At 27.2% G+C, this 14295-nt stretch overlaps 1 protein-coding gene and 1 non-coding gene across 2 annotated transcripts; one reads left to right on the forward strand and one right to left on the reverse strand.

Annotated features, from left to right (window-relative positions):
* Positions 1 to 324: 324 nt before the first annotated feature.
* LOC101513826 (strigolactones hydrolase CXE15-like) lies at positions 325 to 2223 on the reverse strand. The gene is made up of 2 exons (XM_004506191.4): positions 1487 to 2223; positions 325 to 858 (listed from the first exon to the last, which is right to left on the reverse strand). Exons 1-2 carry the CDS (start codon positions 2137 to 2139, stop codon positions 546 to 548), a joined length of 966 nt encoding a protein of 321 aa, XP_004506248.1. The 5' UTR covers positions 2140 to 2223; the 3' UTR covers positions 325 to 545.
* Positions 2224 to 4274: 2051 nt separating this feature from the next.
* TRNAK-UUU (transfer RNA lysine (anticodon UUU)) lies at positions 4275 to 4346 on the forward strand. Its single transcript has one exon. It is a non-coding gene; the product is annotated as a tRNA-Lys (tRNA).
* Positions 4347 to 14295: the final 9949 nt, after the last annotated feature.

Here is a 14295-nt window from a genome sequence, read left to right on the forward strand (position 1 = left end):
AACCAAACCAAATAGAACCAAACAAAACTAAATCATATAAACCAAACTAAACTACACCAAACCAACTAAACAAAGAGAGAAGCAACCAAGTAGATGAACCACATGAGAGAAGAGCAAACAAATAAAACAATCAATATGGAGAAAAGCAACGAAGCAGATGAATCACTAGAGAGAGGAGCAATCAAACCGAAGAAACAACAAAGAGATCAACAACACAGAAGAAAGCAATCAAAGAGATAGGAGAAACGAACAATTAAATTACCAACCAAATTAATAAGACGAATGACCTGCAATAGAACACCAAATCAATAGAGAAGCACAACAAGTCATAAAGAGAATAAATACACAACTGATCAAATCCAAATCACAAAAATGGAGAATACTCGCAACAAAACTTGCAATAACATTAGAACTGTGCCATAGTTAACTGAACTAAATAGCAAATACCAATTCAGATTGAAACTTCATTACTTCTCATGAAATCAAAGTTCTATAATTGCAATTCAACATAGAAAGATACATTAAAAGCAAAGTGTTTGAAGTTCTCAAACATTACCCGAATACTTTTCTATGAATTGCTTAATGACCAACATCAACTCTTTAGCTGGTTCTGAATTTGGATCAATAGTGAAGAATCCATGTTGTTGTCCTTCAAATTCCACATAATCTATATTTTTACCCCAATTCTTAAGCCTCCTTGCATAATCCTCTGCCCTGTCTTTAAGCAAATCATTTCCTCCAACAACCAAAAGAATTGGGTCAAGATCAATTGTCTCAAGGTTATTACTATGAACTCCAAATGGATTCACAAGTGGGTGATCAGTATTCTCCCCAATGGGTATGGAAAGCCTCCAATACCTGTTCAATATTAAGGTACAACAAAAAATACACCTTCCACTACTTAGCAACAAACTATTGTTCCAACCACAAAAATTTTGACACTATTTACATATTGGTTACCACTAAACATATTGTTAGTCCATTTATAGTCAAATGATTATTATAGTTGGAGTTTGTTATAGGCACTAATATGTTTGTTAGTATTAATCAAAAGTTAGGTAATTTAGTTGGATATACTCTCTAATTAATACTCATGTTACCTATTTCTAACAATTAACCTTTCTTTCATTTAATATTTTCTTTTTTAAACTCTATCCTACTTTTAGACATATAGAGAGCAAAAATCTAATTAGTTGCATTGATTTAGTTTGTCACCCCAAATCTGAACCACCAATGGTCTTCCGTTTGAAGGTCATTAACTAAGTGAAATCGATGAGAAATATTGAATTTGAATTTGAATAGAAACAATACTTGGTCTGATTTTACTTATCAATCGATCAAACTTTTGATTAATTGATTAATGGAATCATTTTTTCTAGAAATCTTATTGAAATTTGGGTTGACTACACAAGATTCAAGTTCAAAAGTTTTGGTATGAAAAAAAGAGTTTAATACAAAATGAAGATCATATATCAAATTTTCCAACCTGTCAATAAGTTCATAGTTGAGAAAAGCATCTTTTGGTCCTTCAGCTTCTGACTTGGTTAGAACGGTTCCACCAAAGAACGGTGCCAACAGAACATAACCCCTAACCTTAACCGGAGCCAACTCAGGCGCACCAAAGCCAAGCCGAGCTGCCAAATGGTGAGCAATATTACCACCAGCCGAGTCACCAGAAATAAAAACCCGGCTAAAATCAGCCACGTGGTTCAACCAAGAATCCGGCTCACTACTCACAGCTTGTTCTTGAAGCCACTTAACAGCCTTGAAGCCATCGTCAATTGCACTCGGGAGCCGATTCTCCGGCGCGAGCCTATAATCAGGGGCAACCACTACAACTCCAAGCTGAGAAGAGAGCTGGAAGCAATAGTTTTGACAATTTGGCCAAGTGCGTGAGCCGATGCAGAAGCCGCCACCGTGGATGTAGTAAAAAATTGGAAGCTTGGTAACGGTTGAATTAGCTGGCTTATAGAGCCGAAGCTGAAGATCATGAGCTGAGTCAAAAACGACATCTTTCCATAAAACAGTCCCGTCGTCTTGAACAGGGGTGTTAAAGGCTGGATTTGCGGTGCGAACTATGGAACCGTCGCTATAGACATGAAGAACGCCACGACATTCGTCCACTAAAAGTTTAGACATCTTTTTTCTGTTTTTTTTTATTTTTTATAACCAAAGTATATTTAACAATGATGAAACTCTAGCAAGACACTCAAGCTTGTGTCGTACATATGTACGAAACGCATCGATGTTAAACACAACAATGATTAGAGGTGTATAAAATATATAATTAATATTACACTACATTAAAAAAATTAAACTAATTAAATAATTTATGAATTGAAATATATATATAAAACAAGCTAATTAATTAAATTTAATTCAAAACTATTTAACAATTTAAAAAATAATAATCTCAATTAAAAAGAAATTAGAAAAATTTTAAAATTTGTGTTTCCTGGAAAAGATATAGAAAATATTTCCGAAAGAAACATTTATTTTTTTAAAAAAAATTACTGAGGAATTTTGTATATTTATTTTTTAGAAAAAAAATATCAAAAGAATTTTAAACTTTTTTTTTCAGAAAATAATCAAAACTTTTTCTTTTAAAAATATTTTTATCAAAAAAGGTTTTCATTTATTTTCTCGAAAAAAATTGATATTTTTTGTCAAAAGAATTTCAAAGTTCTTTTTTCCGAAAAACTAGTTCGAAATCGATTTTAATTAAAAATTTGTTCAAAATATTAAATTGATTTATATTTATATATTAATTTCAAACGGTTCAGAAGTGCACTGAATTTGTTTCAAAAGTGGTTTTTAAAAATTGAATAAAATTATTAATGTGGTTCAAATAAGTTAATTTTTGCACCATAAACACCCATAACAATTATGTATTAAATATATTCAATTTATCAATTTTTTCATATTATTATGAGTGTTATATTTTTAATACATATTTTTTATTATTTAAATTTAATTGTTATGCACTACTAATCCCACAAATGTAATGAACTAATAGTGTAAATTTTTTTACTTTACGCTGTATATAAATTAAACCCTTATTCTTTTTAAAAGTCATATAATCAATGAATTTTATTCTGTTTGATTATTATATATTAATCATATCCATTATATTGTTTAAATACGTAGTATTAATTAATTCATCTTTAATTTTTTATAAATAAGACAATAATAATAAATTTTATTATATTTAATGCTATCAATATGTTTTTATAGGATAAAATCACATTTAACCATAATCTCAACTAGAGAAAAGAATTCGAGACAATACGTGACCTTATAATTGGTGATATCAGTGTCGTGTCCGTAGCATATTCTTACTTCTTAGGATGAAAATAACAAAACGTGATTGATGCATTATAATTGTAAGCATATGTTATGAATTATGATAGTGGCGTTTTGTTTGCAGACGTGTTTGCAATGTAAGACAAACACGGCGATTACCAACGCAGGAAAACGACACGGGAGAAGTTAGGAAGGGATTTGTGAAGGGAAATATAAATTGGGAGGAATTTTTCTTTGGGATAAATTTTTATAACAAGACGGCTAAGAAAATGCCTCAAAGAAAAATAAAACTAAGAAAATAACTGTAATTGATAATTTTTTTTTTTTTTATATAGAAAAAGAGATATGTTAGTTTATAATTACCGCGAATGAAAATCAGTTATTTTGTAGTTACTTTTTAAATCGGATTACAAGATGGGGGAGTATATGTTAATATCATGAATTCTTAATAGATGTTAATATAAAATGATATTTCCTTATGAAATAATATGTACATATATATAGTACATTAACACATTTATATATATATTAAATAATACGAAACTAATGAATAAGTGTAATAGAACTAATATAAATTTGTAATAGATCAATAAACTTTACATATTAATTATATTGTAGTTTAACATATGAAAGGTGAATGGATGAAAGTAATGAATTGTCATTTTGACTCTATAATGTTTTCTTGATGAATAAGAGTAATAGATCAATTATTTATAGTGCAGTTTTTTTACATATTCATAATACATTATTATTAACAATAATTTAATTTATATATTTTGTCAATATAAATTAAATTAAATTCTATTATTATTATTATATTAATTTTACTATCATTTAATTATATGCACCATCATAACAAACAAAAATAAAAAGACATAAAAAGTTTTGTAACTAAAACATGATTATATTTATTACTATTATTATTATTATTATTTGGATAATTTTAACTTAATCTTAAACTATTCAAATTAGCCGTCTTAGCTCAGTGGTAGAGCGCGTGGCTTTTAACCACGTGGTCGTGGGTTCGATCCCCACAGACGGCGTGCTAGTTAGTTCTTTTTCTTTTCAAAGCCATAAATCATATTATGTCACATAAACACTTTTGTAATTTTCATTTCAATTAATTTCATAAATAATATTATTTTTATTTTGCTTATATTTGACTTTTTATTTTTTATTATTAAAATAATTTTATTTTTAATGACATATATATCAAATAAATTTAAAAATTGTAGGTTTTAGTCTTTTCTAATAGTGTGCGTATAACTTTTTTTAACAGTTGATATTTGCCAGAAAAAAAAATACAAGTTCAATAAATAAATGAAAAATGGTAACCGCTCAATTTAAAATAAATTTTATAGTAAAAGGAATCATAATCATTAAAAAAACAATTGTGCTAATGTAATTTATGAATATCAAAATAATTGAGACTTCAATATATCACTCTAAACATTATTTCAATAGTAACAAAGTTAAAACACTTAATAGTAATACTAATTGAAAATTATAAAAAAATAACAGGGTATTTAAAAGATGAGTTTTACTAAAGTTAAAATATAAGGGTAAAAATAGTCAATTCTAAAGGTGAAACATAAACAATTTTAAAACTTAACATTTGTTGTTCAAAAATATACTGTTAATAAATTTTTTGTTTAACTAAAAAGTATATTGAGAGATACACAAAAATTGAATTTGACATAGATAATTAGTCGTTTATTCATTTATTATAAAAGATAAAAATAAAGTAACAAAAAAGCTTTCTACCAATGTTTATTAAATTTGAATTTGAAGAAGCTTTCTACCAATGTACTTCAATGGTCGTTCCACCACAAAATTGCTAGAATTCTAGTAGATGTGGATATTATAAACAGGTTTCATGAATCAAGAAGCCATATAGAATTTCTCTGCTAATGGAGCTCCAGGCCCTGGTGGCTTTGGAGGGAACTTCTTTCAACTCTACTTCGGTAAGATAGAAGACAACTCAATTTGGCAAATTGTTGATGGCCACATAACTCAATATTGGTCAGACAACTGGATTGGAGCGCCCTTGGTGGATCTTTTATTACTAATTTGAAATTATATAAATTTAGAATCACGTAAAATTTCTATGTAAAAATTTATAAATATTTTAATTATAAAAAAATATAAAAAATATTTAGAAGTGAGTATCAATTAGGAAGTTTTTAGAAATTTGTCTAGAGTTATCTATTTGTACCGACAAATACCTCATTGTACTTGATATTAAGCATAAAACAAATTATGAGTTTTCTATTAGAAATATTTTTCTTTCTATAACAAAGTGGTATCAGAGCTTGAGAAACGGGAGACTCGTGATTATTTTACTTTTCACTTTCCTCTTCTAAAAAAAAGAGAATTATGAAAAATTGCGTATTCGCATGTAAGACGAGGAAGAAGGATCAGCAAACTCCACCTTCTTCACATTCTTCTCTAGATGTAAGTTTAAGCAAAAGACCAAGTAAAATGAAAGATATAGAAAATATTTATGAAAGGTCAACTGAAGTTACTCTTAACCTTGAGGAATTGTATTGTCTTTTGGCGAATAATGAGCCATTAAATTATGGCGAAACAATGAAAGATAAAAGGTGAAGACAGGCCATGAATGAGGATATCAAGTCAATTGTGAAGAACAACACTTGGTATTCTATATGTGGTTGGAGTAGTAGGTCGTTTTATGGAAGCTCTTACTACTACATATATAAAAGTTACTAAGAGGATACTTCGTTGCCTTAAAGGTACGCTTGATTATGCAATATTTTACTCTTCTTCTAATGATTTTAAACTCTTTGAATTTTGTGATAGCGGCTTTGCAGGAGATAGTGATGATAGAAATAGTACTAGTGACTTTATATTTTCATGGGGGGCTGTGCTTTTTTATGGAGCTCAAAGAAGTAACCACAATGCCAGTTCAAGATGTAACTCCACCTTCTTCACATTCTTCTCTAGATGTAAGTTTAAGCAAAAGACCAAGTAAAATGAAAGATATAGAAAATATTTATGAAAGGTCAACTGAAGTTACTCTTAACCTTGAGGAGTTGTATTGTCTCTTGGCGAATAATGAGTCATTAAATTATGACGAAACAATTAAAGATAAAAAGTGGAGACAGGCCATGAATGAGGAGATCAAATCAATTGTGAAGAACAACGTGTGGTATTCTATATGTGGTTGGAGTAGTAGGTCGTTTCAGGGAAGCTCTTACTACTACATATATGAAAGTTAATAAGAGGATACTTCGTTGCCTTAAAGGTACGCTTGATTATGAAATATTTTACTCTTCTTCTAATGATTTTAAACTCTTTGAATTTTGTGATAGCGACTTTGCGGGGGATATTGATGATAGAAATAGTACTAGTGACTTTATATTTTCATGGGGGACTGTGCTTTTTCATGGAGCTCAAAAAAGTAACATATTGTCACGCTTTCAACATGTGATTCAAAGTATGTAGCAGCAACATTTTGCACGTGTCATGTCATTTGACTAAGGAGATTATTGAAGGAACTTCATATGCCTCAAAAGGAAGCTACTAATATTTGTATAATCAACAAGTCTACATAAGCATTTGCAAATAATCTAGTGTTTCATGATCACAACACATAGACACAAGGTACCACTTCACTAGAGAATCCATTGTCTAGAAAGAATTTGAGCCTAAATTTATGAAGACTTAAGATCATATTGCAGATATTTTTACAAAGCCGTTAAAATTTGAAGACTTTCAAAGGCTAAGAGCAACACTTGGAATGAAGAAGAAAATTTCAAATTAAGCAGATAGAAATTAGATAAGTCCATAACCATATAGAATTTCTATGTAATAATCTAGAAGTGCTTTAATTATAAAAAAATGTAAGAAATATCTAGAAGTGAGTATTAATTAGGAAATTTCTTGAAATTTGTCTATAATTATTTATTTGTACTTATAAATACATATATCACAATCAAGCATACCCTGAGAAGAACAAATGAAAATGTATGGAACCAAAATTTTATATAAAATATATAATAATCAAAATTTAATTAATAATCTATATTCTGATAGTTTTTTTTTTTTAATTCTCAAATTGTCCAACTCGGATAATTTAAAATTTAACATATATTAACGAGCACAACTCAAAAAAAGAGTATAGTTCTTTTAATAAAAGGATTTACATAATCAATACTATATATTAAACCTTAAACAAAAAACTAAAGGTTCTCCCGCGATAATTGATTGTAATTTTTTTTGTTTTTTTGCTTATTTAACTGGTTCTCTCGTTTAACTAAAACACTATATTAAATATAATAATACTAAATATTATTATAATTAATTAATCACCTAAAATTAATATATCAATATTATTACAAATTAACACATTCATTCCTTAAATACAAATAAGAATTCATATTAAATCACATATAAACAAAAAAAATACATATTTTAAATAATAAAATAAAATTTTAAATAATTTCAAATATATAGAAATTAACATATTTTCAAATATAAATAAACTAACATATTTTAAATTTCAAAAAATTTGCACAAAAAAATACAAAAAAATTTACAAAAAAAAAAATCAACAAATAATATATGGTCATAAAAATTAGAATAAAGATTTTTTAATACAAATTTAAACAAAATTTTAAAATTAAACCAATAGTAAAGAATCGGGGTTATCTTATCGCTTTCTCCTCTTTACCAAAATATTTTTATATTAAACAATAAAAAGCATAAATATATAATAACGGTATATAAAAAAACAAAATAAATAAATTATATACAAAAAACAGCTCGAAAATGAAAAAGATAAGATAAGTAAAATATGTTGCTTGAAAAATTGGAAGAGAAGAAAAGAGAAATGAAGAAGAAAACTGAAGAGAATAAAGGAAAAAAATTGGAGTCGGGAAGAAAGGAAGAAAAGAAGGGAAGAGGTGAGAGAAGGAGGAAAAGGCGCAACATAAAGCATGTCTGGTGGGCGAGGACTTCAGCCATCGGAAAATGGGTTGTGGTGTCAGTCTTTAAGGGTTGTGACCATCAGTCAACGAAAAAGAACACTACCAAGGACTTTAGCTCTAGTCCTAAGTAATGTGAAATTTTGTATCCCGCTTTTTATTTACTAAGGGCTTTTGCCCTACCAAAATTTTTATTTGACAATGCTTAGGATTATGACCCTTGTAAAATCCAATGCAACATAGTTAATTAGTAAGGGTTTAAAAGTGCAAGTAAATCTTCGAAAGACCCTAGCTAATTCAACTTCTTCATGTAGTGTCTAAATTAGAATTTGTCTATGTTCAAATTGTTATAAAATGAATTAAAAACAGCAAAATCATGATATAAAATATATGAGATTTTGTATTATTGACTTTGTAGAGCGTATCATTTTACGATGTAAATTTTATTTATAAGACATAAATATATAAGTGAAATACCATATTAAAGATTATTAATAATTAATAAATTCACTCACTAATGAGAGTTATAATGGATATCCACTAAGACTTATATGCACAAAATATAAATAAGGTCTTTTTTCATATATTCTTAGGATACATGTTAAAAATTTGAAAAGTATAAATTTTCTGTTGAAAGAAAAACTTTTTAAACTTTCAATGAATTAATTACACAAATATTAAGGTAAAGTGTCTATGTTTAATATTTTTAGGTGTACCCTTGGAGGATAGGTTAACATTTGCCCATAAAATAATTATATCTAATTACATTTTTCATTTAAATAATAGAAATTATGTTCATTCAATTATTAATTTTTTAATTTGGCAAAAATAATTAAATAATAAATACAGTAACAAATTTTTGATTTTTTTTCTAAAAAACTAAAATTTATTCAAATGTCACTTATTCAAACACAATACGTACTAAAATAGAGTCAAAAATTAATAAAAATACAATAAAATTAGATGGTTGAAAAATAAACTTCCACAAAATATCATAAAAATTAAATGATAAAAAAAATATAACTTAATGATACTTAAATATTGATTTAGGTATAAGAAAACAAACAAAACTAATATAAAAATAATCCTATTTTTCAATAATTGACTTGATATTTTATTATAAAGAAAATGGTAAGTGGATTTATGTACAATTTTTGATCTGTGTAAAAAACAAAAATATTGGCATGCTTGTTTTGACTAGATATTTGTCCACAAATGTCAAATAGAAAATGGTCCACAACAGCCTTCACTATCTCGCAGGAATTTAAGTAGCACATACTTTCAAAAGGGTAATTTGGGGATTTAAACTTCTGGAACTGTATTCCTCGCCAACCACTAAAGAATACGCCAAAGTGAGTGATTACTAATAAATATAAAAAGTAATACAAAAGTAAAATAACAACAAAATAATAATGGTGAAGACTGAAGGCTAGTAGTCTAGTGACAATGCCACCGACAAATTTCCAAACGAGACCGGAGTACTACAAACGAGTCACAAAAAGATATGCCAACTGGATTTCCTGAATAAATATGTACCAGTTTTTATTAACTTTTCAAAGTACTAAATAAAAACATTTTCCTAATAAAGAATACCCCTCCATCCTTTTAGACATATTAAAAATAATAAATTTAAGTTGGTTTAGTTTTTTATTCTTTATTAATTAAGTAAAAATAAAATTATCTAATACATATTTTTAGATTTTTAAGAGCTTAAAATAAAAAAAAACTATTTAATATATTTTGATTTTGTTAAAAAATTAAAAATTTAGAAAAAAAATTAAATATTTATTAAATATTGGGGACGGAATAAATAATAAATAAAAATTTTATAAATTTAATTCATGTAAAGTCATTTTTATATGTTTCACTATTTGAGGTCGTTGCCACTATTAAGAAAATAAAGTGAAATGAATTCGAGACTCAATGATTTTAAAGTACATTTGCGAAGACACTCAAAAACAAAGACATCAAAAATGTGATGTGAGGAGTAAAGTTGGTCGGAATAAATCTGGAATAGACACAAACCCAAATAAAAAAGTTTTTGACATACTTACAAAACAAAAATTATTAATTGAGAAGTAATTTAACCATATCACTTAATTATTTTATCTTTTATTTTTTTTATATTTGTGCGTGTTCAAATATTTGTGTCTAAATATTATGTATTTGGCCAACCCCCTAACAAAGTCTCTATGAAGAAAGTTAATATGTGAAAAATGAAAAAATCAATACTTGAGCCACTTGAAATTGACAAGTGATGGGAATCTAACTTTTGTGATTGAAGATCCAATATAAAAAGTTCAATGTGCTAAAAATACATCACATGTTAATTATTCTAGTACCAATATTTTCAAAATCGAATTGATTGGTGAGACATGCAGGTCTTGATTTAATTGGTTCAATTATAGTTAAACTAAATTATTAATAAATAAATATAACACTAAACTTTATAAATAATTACAAAATTTATAAAATTTAATTATTATATATATAACTATTTATGATTGTGATTTTTTAAGTAATTATAATAAAAATATTTTTTTTTAATAATTATACAGTTACGATTGGCTGATAATGTAAAAATATTTAAAGTGTTAGTTAGTGGCGGATCCTATATATAGTTGATGGGACTCCTGCCCCATGAGCAAACATTTTTCTTATTTATAAAACTTTTTTTTTTATTTTAAGCACGATAAAACCTTCATGTTCTACAACAACTAGAAAAAAATATTGTGTATGCAATGCTATAATTAATTACTTACTTTTAATGTTAGCTTTAATTTTACCCGTGACAACTGCAAATATTGCAGGATGTTTATCTACCATGAATTTTGTGAATAATGAAATGCACAATCGTATAAAGGATGAATAATTAAATAATTTGTTAGTTTCATGTATTGAGAGTGACATATTTCATAATGTTGACAATGAAAAAATTATTGAACAGATTTTATATATTAAATCTCATAGATGACATTTGTAATTTGTAAAAGTTATTATGTATTTTGGATTAGTTTATTCATTTTAATTATGAATTTTGTAAGAATTAGTAATATTTTTCTTTGGTCAATATATATACTATTTATTGGTATCATTCTAACTTTAAAGTATTTGGTAAAAAGGCTTGATACTATGTTACCATGTGAGTGGACATACAATTTAAATTGGTATTATCATCATAGATCCCCTCAACTCAACTTGAGACGCATATACGCGACAATCCAGGTAAACGTATGTTGTATGGTAACTCCCGATATTTGAAGAGCTACCTCAAAGTCACCTAGGAATTCTCCACCCGAATACCTCAAAGGTCTAACAATCTTACCTTAAGACTACACAGTAGACTACCACAATCAACCTCATTCATTTGTACTTTCCCAATATTACTAGGCTTGTCAGGTCCTACCTATATGATGACAAGATAATCTTCAATTTAAAGAAATAACTTCTAGTTACTCTGCTCGTTGGCCTATGATACTACATTAAGACCATCATCTCAAACACAAGTTGGAATCGCCACTATTTCATCAACTTTTGGGTTACTTCAATATTCTCATAACAAATTTATAACATCACTGTCATTAATCATGCATCATCATCAGCACATAATTTATCACAATTTTATAACATCACTATCATTAATTATACATCATTATCATCACATAAACTTATCATAATGCACCTATCTTTTATTATTACATCACATAAACTCGTCTAATAAAACATATGTACAAAATTAATTTGACACTCAATATCACAATAATATTAAATATCACACATTTAACGAAATTAAATCAATTAACGCCTTATAAATATTTTTATTTCATATTTTGATCTCACAATTTTTATATTTACACATTAATTAATTTATTCTTCAAATGGATACTGTCGTAAGTAGCTAGCCACAACTGAATCATTGGAACATACGGTTTTCAGTTCATCTAACATTATAATATTCTCATGAATTCAAACGATCTTCCACCTCTTACTTTATTTCGACGTTTTCACACGCGAATACAAGTCTACACGCAAAAAACATTATAATATTCTCATGAATACAAGTCTACAGTCGATCTAACTCGACAATTTATGGATAAATGTAAAAAAATAAATTATGAGAACACACTCTAAAAATGTAAATTTAGAAATTAAGTTAAATTAAATTATCCTAAATTGAAAAATAATCAGTGGATAATATAATCATTGTTCATAAAGTGATTTTGACGTTGGTTTCACTCAAATCAGATTTACAGTGAAGAAGAACGGTGCAAAATAATGAATTCCATAAACAGAGAAATCATGTATTTTAGAGATAAATTAAAATGGATAAAAATATGAGAAAGTATATTCAATTGATTAACTAAATGAGAACGATAACAAGAGCTAAAAACGTTAATTTTAATACGTCTAGGTAATGGTTTTACTCGCGACCGACTTTTTCCCATCTTCTTTCTTCTCCCCAATCTTCAATCACACCTTTCCATTCTCTTCAATTTATTATTTATAATAATATGCTATTAGGGTTTCACACAAACAATTCAAATCATATAATAACAAAATTCAATTTTATGAAGGAATATCAAAACAAAAGTTTATATATTTAGATTTTATTGACACATTTGGATATCAAAATTTCATTTAAATTTCAACTGAGACAATTTACTTTAATCACTTCTTTTTCAACGTCTATTAATAAAAGTCACAGTCTTTGAAACATGTACGAGTTTATCTATAAGCCACTCTGAAGATATGAATAGTTCACGATGAAGATCAAGATACCAACGTCACCTCAAATGTAGTTTATAAAAAAATGTTTCAAAATATAAAATATACTTTTTTTTTTTTTACAAAATTTGTATATTTGTTTACGCTTGTTCTTTTTATTTATTTCTTATATTTTAAATTAAAAACTATTATATTATTGTCATCTTTTCTCGTACAAATTTTTTAGCGACCAATACATCCCACAAGTAAACGTCTAGTAATAATGAAAAGTTTTAGGGGTGAGTTAAATTAGATTTCTACTGTGAATAATTAATTTGACTATGACTATTGAATTGTTACCGAATTCCCTCTAATATTTGTGATCTAATTGCTTACCAATAGAACCTTTAATCATTAAATAACCCATAATTTCTTAGTGAATTTAAGATTAAAATTACGTATAAATGAACAAGAATACTAGTATTGATCTATTGCCTTTGCATATATCCCAATTGGTTTTATGTGTCTATGTTCATTCCTCGTGTGCAAAATCATGAATTTCTTATCTCAAACATTCATAAAGTACACTTTTCATTTTAAAATACAAATTGTAAATCAATTTAAAGGTGATTAATCGATAAATAGCAATGAACACAAAAATAAGAAAAACAATTCAATAAACCAAATATCAAATCACGCGTCAAGAGATTTCATCAAATTATACTCATCCTTAACACCACGAGTTTAGTTACTCATGACAAAGGAACAAAAAATAGAGATTAAAGAAAGATTACAATAACTATTCATGAATAATTCTTGAGAATACTCCTTCGATGGTGTTAGAATCATTCTCCTCTAAGTTGCCTATGATACGACACAAGTCTCTAGTCTCCAAACCAGAAAAAAAAAAAAAAAATCTCCAAAAAGTGATAAAATTGCAATTTTATTCATTCAACAACACGTTATGTGCTCCAGCAGACACTAGAGACGCTCCAGGCCTCGCAGGACAAAAAAATTATTTAAAAACAAAGTGTGTCTTAGGCACAGGCAATTGTGCTCCCGCGCACAACAATTTTGCGGGGTCTAGCTTCTACTACATTTTTCCCTTATTTTGATTATTAATTTGGTTCAAGTGTCTGCATTAAAGTTGTATCTATGGATCTTAGCTATCATTTGAAACTAATTTGACTCTATTTGGACATCTACAACTTCATATATGATTAAAACACCCACATAAATCATGTCAAATTCTCACAAAAATTCAACATTGCACTAAAACAATGAAACAAAATAAAACTATAAAAAAATATCTACTTAATCTAAAAAATAAAATAATAAACAT

Source organism: Cicer arietinum, chromosome 6 (genome assembly GCF_000331145.2).
Source record: "Cicer arietinum cultivar CDC Frontier isolate Library 1 chromosome 6, Cicar.CDCFrontier_v2.0, whole genome shotgun sequence".
Taxonomy (NCBI): Eukaryota; Viridiplantae; Streptophyta; class Magnoliopsida; order Fabales; family Fabaceae; genus Cicer; species Cicer arietinum.

Coding starts and splice junctions, on each gene's coding strand:
- LOC101513826 (XM_004506191.4), bottom strand. CDS start 2,139: ATGTCTAAACTTTTAGTGGACGAATGTCGTGGCGTTCTTCATGTCTAT. Junction 859..1,486: donor AACTATGAACTTATTGACAG/GTTGGAAAATTT, acceptor AATATTGAACAG/GTATTGGAGGCTTTCCATAC.